Source organism: Fundulus heteroclitus, chromosome 1, assembly GCF_011125445.2.
Source record: "Fundulus heteroclitus isolate FHET01 chromosome 1, MU-UCD_Fhet_4.1, whole genome shotgun sequence".
Taxonomy (NCBI): domain Eukaryota; kingdom Metazoa; phylum Chordata; class Actinopteri; order Cyprinodontiformes; family Fundulidae; genus Fundulus; species Fundulus heteroclitus.
Genome location: NC_046361.1, coordinates 40,089,350 through 40,101,330, shown reverse-complemented (window position 1 = coordinate 40,101,330; position 11,981 = coordinate 40,089,350). Strand labels below are relative to the sequence as shown.

Genomic DNA, 11,981 nt, shown 5'->3' with positions numbered 1-11,981 from the left:
GAGAAAAGGACAGGTTTGGGCAGCGGTGGAGTAAAAGGTTTATTGGGAAACGATTTGTAAACCGTTGTAAAACCGTTGTACAGTTTTATTATACTTCATGCAGGGAGTATTTCATGTTATATGGACACCACAACGATAAAGGAGAAGAGGAAAAGAAAAACAACAAAAGAAAAAAAGGGAGAAAAGGTGAAAGAAAGAGGAGACAAAAGGAGAGAATCATAAAACGTCTTAAGTCTGCTTCACCACCTTCAAAGAGAGATGTAAAAAAAAACAGCACAACCAACAGACACAGTATTACAGATACAATAAAGTGCCAGCACTTTTTTTACCAGAGTGTTGCCTCACAGTGGTAACTCTAGCCTCTGAAACTCCTGTTGTATATCTAAGCGCTGACTCGGACATCCTTGTGCTTTGCTCTCCAGATCCCTGCTCAGTTTCCCAGAATTCACCTGTAAGCCTTTCAGAAGACTCCCTGGTTCTTCATTCTCAGCTGGCAGCCTCCAGGTTTCCCAGTCCTCCTGTGGTCACACCCTGCTCACTCTCCACAGTGCTTCCCCTCTCAAGACCAAGATCAAATAGTAACTCACCTGCTTCCTGGAACTGCCCCGCCTATTCCTCCCTGGCGGGTCTTTACCGCCAAGTCTCTGCTGCACCGGCCTAAGCACCCATTCCCTGATTCCTGACAACTGGCACGTCTTACTCAATAAACCTTTAAAAACTGTGTTGATCTCCTGAGTGTGTTCTGCATGTGGACCAAATCAATTGGTAAAACCATGACAAGGAAAAAATCCATTGATATTTCCACAACATATCATAGACCAGATGCATGTAATGAGGCATCACAGACTATCACAGACTAAAAGGCTGCTCTTTTACTTCGTGGGGGCAACACAAACTTTCCAAATGCACTTGTTACATGCCTGCAGGCTGTTTCTCTTTCCCCTCCCCCTTTGTCTCTTCACAGGTACTGGGGAAAGCTGGTGTCAATCTCCCTTGATTGATTCTCACCAACCATGGGCCAATCAGCATCCAGGGAGGCCTTATTTAAGCAGCCCAGCTGGGGAGAGCTAGAGATCCAACTGACTTTGTTACCTGATGCTTGTGTTGTTGCTCTTTGTGTGAAGGTTTGTGGTGGGAGTTAGAGGGTGAGGTAAGTTTTGGGTACCCTGTACATTTCATCACGTAGAGGTTTGTTTTTCTGTTAGATACACTAGGCAAGTAGGTGGGTGCCACCCATGTAAAGTTTTGGTGGAAACTTTTGTTAGATTAGATAGGCAGGGTTTTTGTTTTCTTGTTTCTTTAGCCCAGACGGTAGTTAGGCCCTGTTTTGTTTTATTACTTTCTTTGATTTGGCACCACCTAACCACCCCTTTCTCCCCCACAGTTTGTGTGAGCCTTCTCGGGATTTTTTTGTCATCAATAAATCCCTCCTTTATACAACATTCACCTGGACTCTGTCAAATTGTTGTGGTTGTCATGTTACTCCCCTCCTCACAAAAAGGGGGGGGGGGGGGCCGTAACACACTGGATAATTACTTTGGTTAGTTTGAAGCTCCCAACAAATTTTTTATGAGGAAATCCAAACCTAATTGAACAGGAACTCTGACTTGAGACAGCTGATGTGAACACTGAGAAGATTTAATGCATGGAAAGCAGGCCCCAACAATATACCAGGGCAGGTGTCCAAGACTGTGCTGGCCAGTGGATTACATCATCACAGACATAACACGTCATTGGCCCGGGCTGCCGTCCTTTCCTGTTCTAAGACAGAAACCTTCTGACAGTGGAACAGATGGAGAAGACAACACCCACGTATGGGTATGCTTTTTCTGGACTTCAGCTCAGTATTCGACAAAATCATCCCCCAGAACCTGGTGAACTAACTTGGAATCAAGTGCTGATGGATTTCCTCATAGTCTGACCCCAGTCTGCACCCCCCCCCCCCCCCCCGAGGCTTAGATACTGAGCTCTCTGCTCTATACCCTGATGAGCCAGGACTGCCGTGCTAGGTTCAGTATGAACCACATTCATTAAGTATTCAAATAACACAACAGTGTAGGAGCTCATCATGTACAACTGAGCTACAGGGAAGAGCGGACACATCTTGTGGACTAGTGTGACTAGTCTGATCCTCAATGTCAGCAAAACAAAAAAGATCAATATTGTGTTTAAGAAAAACACACCCCTGGGGCCTGTTTCAATAAGGAGGTTCAACCAACTCTGAGTTAAAACTTGAACTCTGAGTTGACTTAGCCTGAGATGGGAAACTCTGAGTTTTGGGTTTCAGAACAGCTGAAATGAGTTAGTTCAATCAACTCTGAGTTCACTGACTCTGAGTTAAGCGCGTGCACCACAACTATAAAAAGCCATTATCAATGGAGCGCAGATATTACGAGTCACCATGGCAACAGCGTCAGACAAAAAAAGGTGTGCATATTTCTCACCAGCAGAACTGGATGTGCTTATGCAAGCAAATGCAGAATTTGACCATGTATTAAAAAAAAAATAAAGCAACACGGCTGCAGCGGTGAAGGAGAGAGAGTTAGCTTGGGTCAAAATCGCTGCTCGAGTCAATGCGTAAGTTTACATTTTAATTACTTTTATACAGTGTTGGGTGTAATGAATTAAGTTACTAAGTCATCCAAATACTGTAATTAAATTAAAGACTATAAAACAATAGTGGATTTAATATCAAATTTTAAAAGGTATATTTTTAATTTAACTTTCTCCCTCTAGTTACACACTTTGGTCAATTTAAGAATAATTCATGCAATTGAATATTGATTATTTGAAAGCATTAGAAGCATTAGTGCAGTTTCTTGTCTCTCCTTGTATTGTTCAAGTGGTTGAGGTTGATTTAGGATTTAGAAAGTAATTAATAAGTAAGTAAAACAAATTAGTAAGTAGACCAATACTGTCTAGAGACAGTAATTATTACATTAATCTAATTAAGACTTGTTGAAGATAACATTTTTAGTTAGTAATTAAGAACTATTTTAGAGTAACTTACCCAACTGTTATAATATCAGAGGTGAAACTGGAAGAACAGTATTTTATTAAACCTAATTTAATTTTCATGGATAGGTGCAATCCTGCAGGCATCAAAAGAACATGGCAGCAGCTGAAAATGAAATATAAAAACATACTTCAAGCAGGTAAGCCTTGAGCACATCATAGGTGTAGAGTAGCTACCTGGCTTTACAAACATTTGACATATTAAATGACTAAATGGCATTCAGTGTCTAGCAGTGCAGCAGCATTTCTGACATAGGTCTAAATGTTCATTCTCATTTGACTTCTACTCAGCCAACAGAAAGAAGGCAGAGGCTCGTAAAACAGGGGGAGGACCTGCACCACCACCCCTGACAAATGCAGAAGAGATGGCCCTGAGCCTAAATGCTGGAATATTTTTTTTATATAGACTAAATGTGATATTTCCATTGATATTACTTTGGGTTGGGTTTTTTGTTGGTCCCAACAGATTTGGATGGTAATATCTGCCTCTTGGAGCCTCCTGTCCCAACAGTACCCCATACAGTTGTCAGTAGCCTACTCCATACACCATCAATTATGACAAATAGTATTATAAAGTTTACTTTATGAAATGCTCATCTTCACAGGATGATGGGGATGAAAAAAACGTTTCTGCTGCCACAGACAGGCCTACAGAGGTAATTTTAATATTATATGTAGGGCTGGGCAACGATTAAAATATTTAATCGCGATTAATCGCCCTGATTAATCGCGATTAATCGCGATTAATCGCATTGTATTTACAAACTCCAAGAATGAATTCAAAAGTAGTGTAAAGAACACTTTTATTTTAATGTTCTGCTGCCATATGAACAAAAGTGTTGTAACATTTGTAGCACTTATCAGTAACACATATTTAGTGTAAAGCTCAACTTAAACATGTAAAACAAAAAATAGCAATAATAATAAATTAAAGCTTATTGCCACTGACAGGGAATTCTCTTTATGGGGAAAAAATCTACCAAAAACAGGCAATTTCTGAGGTAACCGCAAGGAGCAGCATTACCATTTTATGTTCAATACCAAAATTTAACTTGGCAGTGGTTACAACTAACTTGTTTCTGTCATATTCCATGCTGGAAGAACTTTAAACTGAAATGCTTGCTAACTCGATATGCTTGCGTTACTTGCGTTTATTTGACGTTAACACGCGGTTTTTTGTTGTTGCTTTCTCGCGTTCATATAGTGAATGGCAGGGCATGGATACTTTGAAACGAGAAGCGACTTCACCGACGGCGTCGATGCAGACCCCCCCCGCTCCGCTCCGCTCCGCTCCGCTCCGCTCCGCACAAAACTTGTTCCGGCCGCCAACTCACCGCCTCGCCTCGCCTCGCCTAAGCTCGCTCGCGGTACCTGCGGGAAACACCGCCTTCCGCATGTCGGCTTTGTTTTTTTCCGGCCAGTATCTTTCTTCCTCTGAATCCGAGGCTTGGCTGACAGCGAGGTTATTGGCGCATTATCGCCACTTACTGTTCTGATTCAAAGCCCTACACCGCAGCAACAGACCTTTACAAAATAAAAGCATCTGAGCAACATGCGTTAATGCGCGTTAAAGAAAATATCGCCGTTAATAGTCTAATGAGTTAACGCAAAATTAACGCGTTAACTTGCCCAGCCCTAATTATATGTCTACACATCAAACAATCTACACATTCACATTTATATGTGGAGTAGCCTGTAGAATCCAAGTTTATATCTATAAATGGTCATTCTTATCTCTACCCCCCAGAGTGTGGAAGAACAGCAGGAGGAAGGTCCATCAACTTCTTGTGCACAGATGGACACAGTTCAGTGATTTACAGTAAATGCCACAGTTTCATTCTGAATTTTAGACTACATTCATGATGTAACTCTAATCTAATGTATTTTCAGTTGCCAGTTAAGGCAGTTAAGGAGTTATATAGACTTCTTCTTATTAAAAAGATTGAAAAAAACAGCAAAGAACTTGTATACTTGGACCGCCAGATCCAAAAGGCAGATCTGGAAATCGACATTCTGAAACTAAAGCTAGAGGTGAGTGTATGGTCACAGGTGAATTCTAGGAAGTATTGAAACTATTTTAAAATCTTTTTTTTTTTTCTTTTTTTTTAGCAAATGAAGAACACCATATAAATTGCTGTGATAGGATAGGGATATGACAAAAAATCCACTCTGGGCCTCAAAATCCTTTCCCGACGTAAATGTAACTCCCTACGAAGTAATACAGCCTCTTCGTCAACAGGATCATCCATAAAAGGTCATGTCATTTCATTCCCTTTGATGCGCTCTGCTGAAATGTGAGCAATGAATATGTCCCCAAAGAATCAATGAGGTGTTTAAACACCACTTCCTCTTTAAAAAAGGGGAGGAGACCAAAATAAACTCTGGGTTTTCTGAAGAAATCCTGCTCCCGACCAGGTTAGGTTCACAGAGTAAATTGCCATGGTAACTGACTCTGAGTATAAATTACCTCTCTTTCAGAAATGGGCTTGACTTACTCTGCTTTCTCAGGTTTAACTTACCTCCCTTTCTGAAACAGAAAACCCAGAGTTTCCCTCATTTCAGGGTTAACATACTCAGAGTTTTCACTTAACCTCCTTTCTGAAACAGGCCCCTGGAATCTAAAATACCTCAGATTGGAAATGTGGAGAGAGGACAGCAGAGGGCAGAAGGGAGAATCATCAGGACAGCGCTTCCCTCCATCCTTGACACTGGTGGCAGACGCTGCCTGACCAGTGCTCAGACAACCATAAAAGACTCCTTCAACCCCCAATATGGACTGTACACCTTGCAGACCCCCCATACATACCAAACTAGTCACTTTACATGGACACTGTGAACCCTATATGGTGCGCTGGCAACAAAATTATTATTTGAGTAAAGGCTTACCACTAAAGCAAACAAATGTTGTCTTCCGGGCACAGTTCCAGTCTGCCCATTTCCCTGAGGAGCCAGGGCCAAAGTATGCTACTGCACAAATTTCTGTTGCAACATCAGGTTCAGAGTCTGCCCAGTATCTCAGTGAGGGTTTCAGGCCATCCACCCACATCCAGGGACTTCTGAAAAGACCAATCCAGGCAAACTGTCCCCCAGGAATCATCTCTCTGATCCTGGTGTTTTCCAAATCATTTCTAACACTGGCCAGGTCTGTGTGGTGTTCTCTGCAGTAGCTCTGAGCTGCGGTCCAATTCATGTTAATGTTGATGTAAACAAAAGTCACATTCTGACCTGAAAACAGACGACAGTTAATTGGAAACAAAATTGCGAAACTGTAGGGCTTGGTGGTTTTGTTTGATTTACAGACCTTACCTTCCACATCAGAGCAGATTACGTTATAGGATGTTTTACAGTCCTTGTCATTCCACTTTCCATTTGAATCTGTTGTCACACAATAGTCAAAATATCCATATTCATTTGGTTGAGTAGACAACCAGCTTCTAAACTCAGTTTCGCCATCTTTGTAGAAACTGCTGTCAGATATTGACCATTTCCAGTTATTCCTGTCATCATACAATCCAATCCACACTGGCTGCAAATAACAATAATAATGATAATAATAACTAAACTATAGAATGTTAAAGCTCCACATTTAATCCCATTTCTATCCTTCCTGTTAGTCCTAACTCTCTGTTTTTCATAGTCACACTAAGAAGACAGACACCCCAACCATTTGTATGGTTCAGTGAATAAAACATGAGGGGTTATTCATGAATTGCTTACTTTTTGCTCACAGCACCTGCTTTATTTATATTCTCTGCACAAAATAATTTCCCAAACTGCTCCACTGTTTCCTGTTTTCCTGTGTTACCACAACTATAAATGGGCCTTATGTGGGTCTAAATCAGAAGAAAAAATGTATTTTTGTCCTGTCATGTCTATGACATCTGTACCGTTTCTTGCAAATGTTTTTACTCACATTGGCTTTTTACCTGATTTATTACAGTCCAACTGCTCTTTTTAAAATTACCACAGCATTTCTTATTGCTACACAGCAAGAAAGGGTACTTTAAAAGAGAAGGTCTTTAACTGTAAAAACAGCATTTACAATAATCTTTCTCATTAAGGGAGCTCTGAGATGGGCCTGTAGTTCTCCAGTAGTAGTTTATCTAAATTGTTCTTTTTCAGCAGTGGTTTGATAATTGCTGTTTTAAGGAACTCAGGGAAAACACCTGACAGAAGGGACGTGTTTATTATCTGAGTCAAATCAGACACTATGACAGGCAGAACTTTCTTAAAGAAAACTGTGGGGAGAACATCAAGGCAGCTGGAGGAGGAACTTAGCTGCTGAATCATTTCCTCTAAGCTTTTGTTGGTTATTTGAATGAATTGGAACATTTTGTCAAGATCAGTTCTAGTTGAATACAGTTTTGGTTCTGAACTTGATATGGATGTACAGACTCATCCTTTGATCTTATGGATTTTCTCTGTAAAGAAGTTAGCAAATTCATTGCAGGCCCTGGTGGAGTGGAGTTCAGAAGTAACAGACACAGGATGGTTTGTTAACCTGTTGACTGTGGCGAATAAGACACGAGTTTTATTAATGTTTTTGTTGATAAAGAAAGATTCCCTTGCATTTTTCAGTTGTAAGTTATATCTGTAAAGTCTGTCTTTATAGATGTAAAGGTGAACCTGGAGTATAGTCTTTCTCCATCTGCGTTCAGCTTTTTGACACTCCGTTTTGTTCACTTCTAACTGGAGAACTGCTCCACAGCATTTTTTTTTACTTACGAATAATCTACGTTGTTTTTACGTTCAACCAAGTTCAACTATGGACTCTTTGATCTCAGGGCATGATCTTTTAAAAGTCCCCAAGGAGCTTTTTCCTTTCGTGCCCCGTCTCAGTGGAACAATCTCCCTTTAGACATTTGGCAGCCATGTTCTGTGGAGGTTTCTAAAGCCAAACTAAAGACCTATTGATTCACTTTATCCTATACAGCCTAATTTAATGCCTAAACCATATCGTTTTAATATTGGTGTTTTTTGTTTTTATGTTATTACAGTTTTCATTGATTGCTTTGACCTGTTTGAAGAAACTGGCATCCTCTCAGTTTTCATCATCACCATCTCAGCAGAGCATTTTCATTGGTTTGAGACATTTTCCCCGCCCTTTTGCAAAACAGTTAACGCAGATGTCATTCAAGCAATCCAAACTCCATTGCTTTAGCTGTGGTAGCATAACAAAAACCATATGTTCCAAGCTTTTTAGAAACTTCTTCATCAGTATGAAATCACTGAAGCACCTGTTTGACACTTCTTCACACAACTTTTAAATTTGCAGTCAGTCTGCAGGCCTTAAAAGGGGCTATGTTGTGTGTTGTTCTTTGCAAGAATGGATGGTCTTGAGAGGCAGAGTAAGAGGTAGATGGGTCCATATGCTAGGTAGAGGTGGAGGTTTAGCTAGAAGGGCTCAAGTTACAGACAAAATTCAGGCAACTGTGATTGACCATGTAGTAAATCATGGCCTTTCACATAGAGAGGCTGGATAAAGAGTTTAACCTGTTCTCAACAGAAACACTGTTGCATCCACTGTCAGAGTTTTCCGACTGGAGAACAGGTAATGTTGCTATACAGTATTTCATGTAATTGTTTTCCACATTTCATATATTCTTTACAGAATTGAAAGGCTACCGGCTGGTGGTGGTAGACTCAAAATTTTCAGTGTTGAGCAGAAGGCAGCCATTGTGAACATGGTTCTGGCAAATAACGCCATTAGGCTGTGTGAAACCTGGGCAGCAGTGATTGCAGATCAGGGCGTATTTAAAAATGTAAATACTGTGAGTGTGACCACAATTAACCGTGTCCTCAGAAGGAACCATATGGCAATGAAACAGCTTTACAGAGTTCCATTCCAGAGGAACTCTGATGCTGTGAAGGAGACTAGATGCCAATATGTGGAGGTAAGGAAACATTACAGCACTATACTCTTATTCCTTGGCAAATCATACAGTTACTTTATTGTCAACTGGGGTTACTTTTATGTACGTAAATGTAATTTTAAAGATTTTCTTTTTTGTTCATTAGCGAATCATGGAGCTTGAAGCTGAGGAGGAACTTCATGTTTTCCTTTATGTTGATGAAGCCGGCTTCAACCTCTGTAAACGGTTGAACGGTTGAAGAAATGACGTGGCGACGTGGGAGGAACCTCATTGGCCATAGGCCACCGTTACAGTTCCAGGGCAGAGGGGCGCCAACATAACTATGTGTGCTGCTATTTCCAATGTTGGAGTCCTTTGTCATATTCCAGCGATGGGCCCCTACAATACTGAGCGCCTCATTGCATTTCTTAACACCCTGCATGACAGGCTCATCCCACCTCAGGAGAGAAGGGTGTCGAAGCCTGGCATGCCACTCTTTGTGATAATCTGGGACAATGTGAGAGGCATGTCATGGATGGATCAGGCATGCAAGAAGATTTTTCCCCAGGTGCATCGCAAGGGAAAATATTGAATGTGATGAAGATGAGGCCATGTGGCTTATTCGTCAGGAAAGAATGGACTAATAGAAACAAACAGCCCTAGTATTTTCTGTTGGAATCTTTCATTTTTTTGAATATTTCATTTGTTTATCTGTAAAAAAAGAATGAAAAATCAATAAAATTTGCATCACATCTTATCTGCCTCTGGATCAATTTTTTGCAAGGCAAATTAGACTACAAATGATACTGTAAGCTGCGTACAGTCTTTGGCTACAATGAACCAGCATTGCTGCACTTATTCACACTGAGTGTGGTATTTTGTATTTTGTTGCCCCTTGTGTAATGAATGATTAGAATGGCGCAAACATTTGTGTGCAGGTTGTGTTGTTTGAGGGCAAAATTTGGTTTTGGTTCATATTTTAAATGTTTTTGCAGAGTTGGAGCCTTTTGCAAACAAAATGTGTAATTTTGACCATTGTTGCTACTGTTTAGGCCTCTGCGTTAACTGTTTTGAAAAAAAATGTGGGTTTTGAGTTGACTGCTGCGTCAATCTATGAAAACTGTAAATTTTATTGTTTTACTTCTTGTTTTAGTATTTTTATCATCTACTGTTCAGCACTTTGAAGAAAAGCACTTAATAAATAAAGTTATTATTATTATTATTATTATTATTATTATTATTATTATTAATTATAATACTATTAACCTGTTTTTTATATTTTCATTTATCTCTTTGCATGGTTTTCTTCTTGTATATTGAGTTTTTCAAATAGTTTGGTCACCATTATTGTGGATATGGAAAGGGCAATATAAATAAATTATAAAATTTAAATAACTTCAGCTAAAAAAACAGTACTGTAAAGTCTTTAAATGCTAATTATAATCTGAGCAGTAATGTTTCCTTGATGGAATGAACGGAAACTACCCATTGTCTGAAAGTTCAGAAACTTTGAACAAAGAGAGAAAAAAGGAAATTACATAGCGATTTGCATCCTTGAAGATTTTGTTTAGAGTTTTCACATCTTCCATGTCATGTACAGTTGCCAGGTCTGCGTATTTTTCTCTGCAGTACATCTGAGCATCCATCCAGGTTTTACTTTCATTAATAAAATGGAACTGACGTGCAGTGATGATGTGCAGCACTGGAGTAACACAAAAACAGTCATCAGAACTGAGGCAAAAAGGTCACTGACTTCTGAAATCTGTCCAGTAACTATTTAAAACATACTGTGTAAGTGGAATAATAATAATAATAAACTTTTATAACAGTACTTGCCTGACGCAGCAGCGATTATGTACGGTAAAGCCATTCTTCTTAGTTCCCTGCTCTGATCTGTCAGTTTGAGTCTGTGGATAAGCAGAAAATTGAAAAGCTATTTGCATTCTTCATAATCTGTTTTTCCTGAAAAATTATTCAAAACTGTTTTATTTACATAGGCAAGGTCACAAGTAACACATGCTTACATCTGATTGTGGACTTAAAAGAAAAAGATAAAGATAAAGAAAAAAAATTTGAAAATCAGAAACATGGGAGACCTGAGTCCTGAGGTATGGCAACGTAGAGCTTAGTCTCCTGACTAAAAGCAAGAATGTTCACCCAAAAACCAAGAAAAAAACAAATTTTGATGTGGAGAATATCAAGAAAGGGTAAGTGATGGCTTGGAGACAGATGGGTAAAAAGTCAGTGAAGGACTGAAACACGAGGATACCAATGCTAGAAGATAAGATGGATAAGGAAGGGGAACCAGTGAGTCTGATGCGTATTCTCCAGGAACTAAGAGGATTTAGGCAGGACAACAACCAGAAAGCTTGAAGGTGTTCAAGACAAAATCACAGGAATCAACCCGAGACTAGATGAAGCAGAGGCAAGAATTGTGGCAACTGAGGAGAAGTTCCAAAACACTGAACAGGTGCTAGTGGAAACGTTAACAATACAAGAGCAACTCTGGGATAAACCTACGCATCAAGAAGACCGTTTAAGGAGAGAGAATCTGAGGAGGTTATACAGGATATACAGAATCAGAATCAGACTCAGACTTACTTTAATGATCCCAGGGGGAAATTATTTTTTGTTACATGCTCCAGAATACACACATTATATATCATTCCACACAAGGTAATACCATGTAACAATAATATCACTTCCCTTGGGAATCCAAGGGAAGTGATGGTGACTTGTGCAAAGAACAGTGCAGAGAATGCATAAATGACAGTTACAGAGGGGGGGGGGGGGGAGAATAACTGAGGGAGGTGTTGTAGAGATTGATGGCCACAGGCAGGAATGATTTCCTGTGGCGCTCTGTGGTGCATCTGGGTAAGAGGAGCCTTCTGCTAAAGGAGCTCCTCTGCTGGTCCAGTGTGTCATGGAGAGGGTGTGAGACATTGTCTAAGATGGACTGTAGCCTGGACAGCATCCTCCTCTCTACCACTGCCGTCAGAGTGTCCAGCTCCTCTCCCACAACATCCCCCACCCTCCTGATCACTTTGTTCAGTCTGTTGTTGTCAGCAGCCCACAACCCACTGCCCCAGCATGTGACAGCGAAGAAGAGCGTGC

The 11,981-nt window shown here is 40.2% G+C and overlaps 1 protein-coding gene across 1 annotated transcript in view; it reads right to left on the bottom strand.

The window, feature by feature from the left end:
* The window catches only part of LOC118556947 (macrophage mannose receptor 1-like), a 21,105-nt gene extending 10,544 nt beyond the window's left edge, over positions 1 to 10,561 (bottom strand). Inside the window, exons 1-3 of the mRNA XM_036125887.1 lie at positions 10,406 to 10,561; positions 6,322 to 6,541; positions 5,902 to 6,240 (exon numbers count right to left, since the gene is read on the bottom strand). Of these exons, the coding sequence (XP_035981780.1) occupies positions 5,902 to 6,240; positions 6,322 to 6,541; positions 10,406 to 10,513 (667 nt within the window). The 5' untranslated portion in view covers positions 10,514 to 10,561. The remainder of the gene's footprint in view (positions 1 to 5,901; positions 6,241 to 6,321; positions 6,542 to 10,405) is intronic.
* Between the last annotated feature and the right edge of the window lie 1,420 nt (positions 10,562 to 11,981).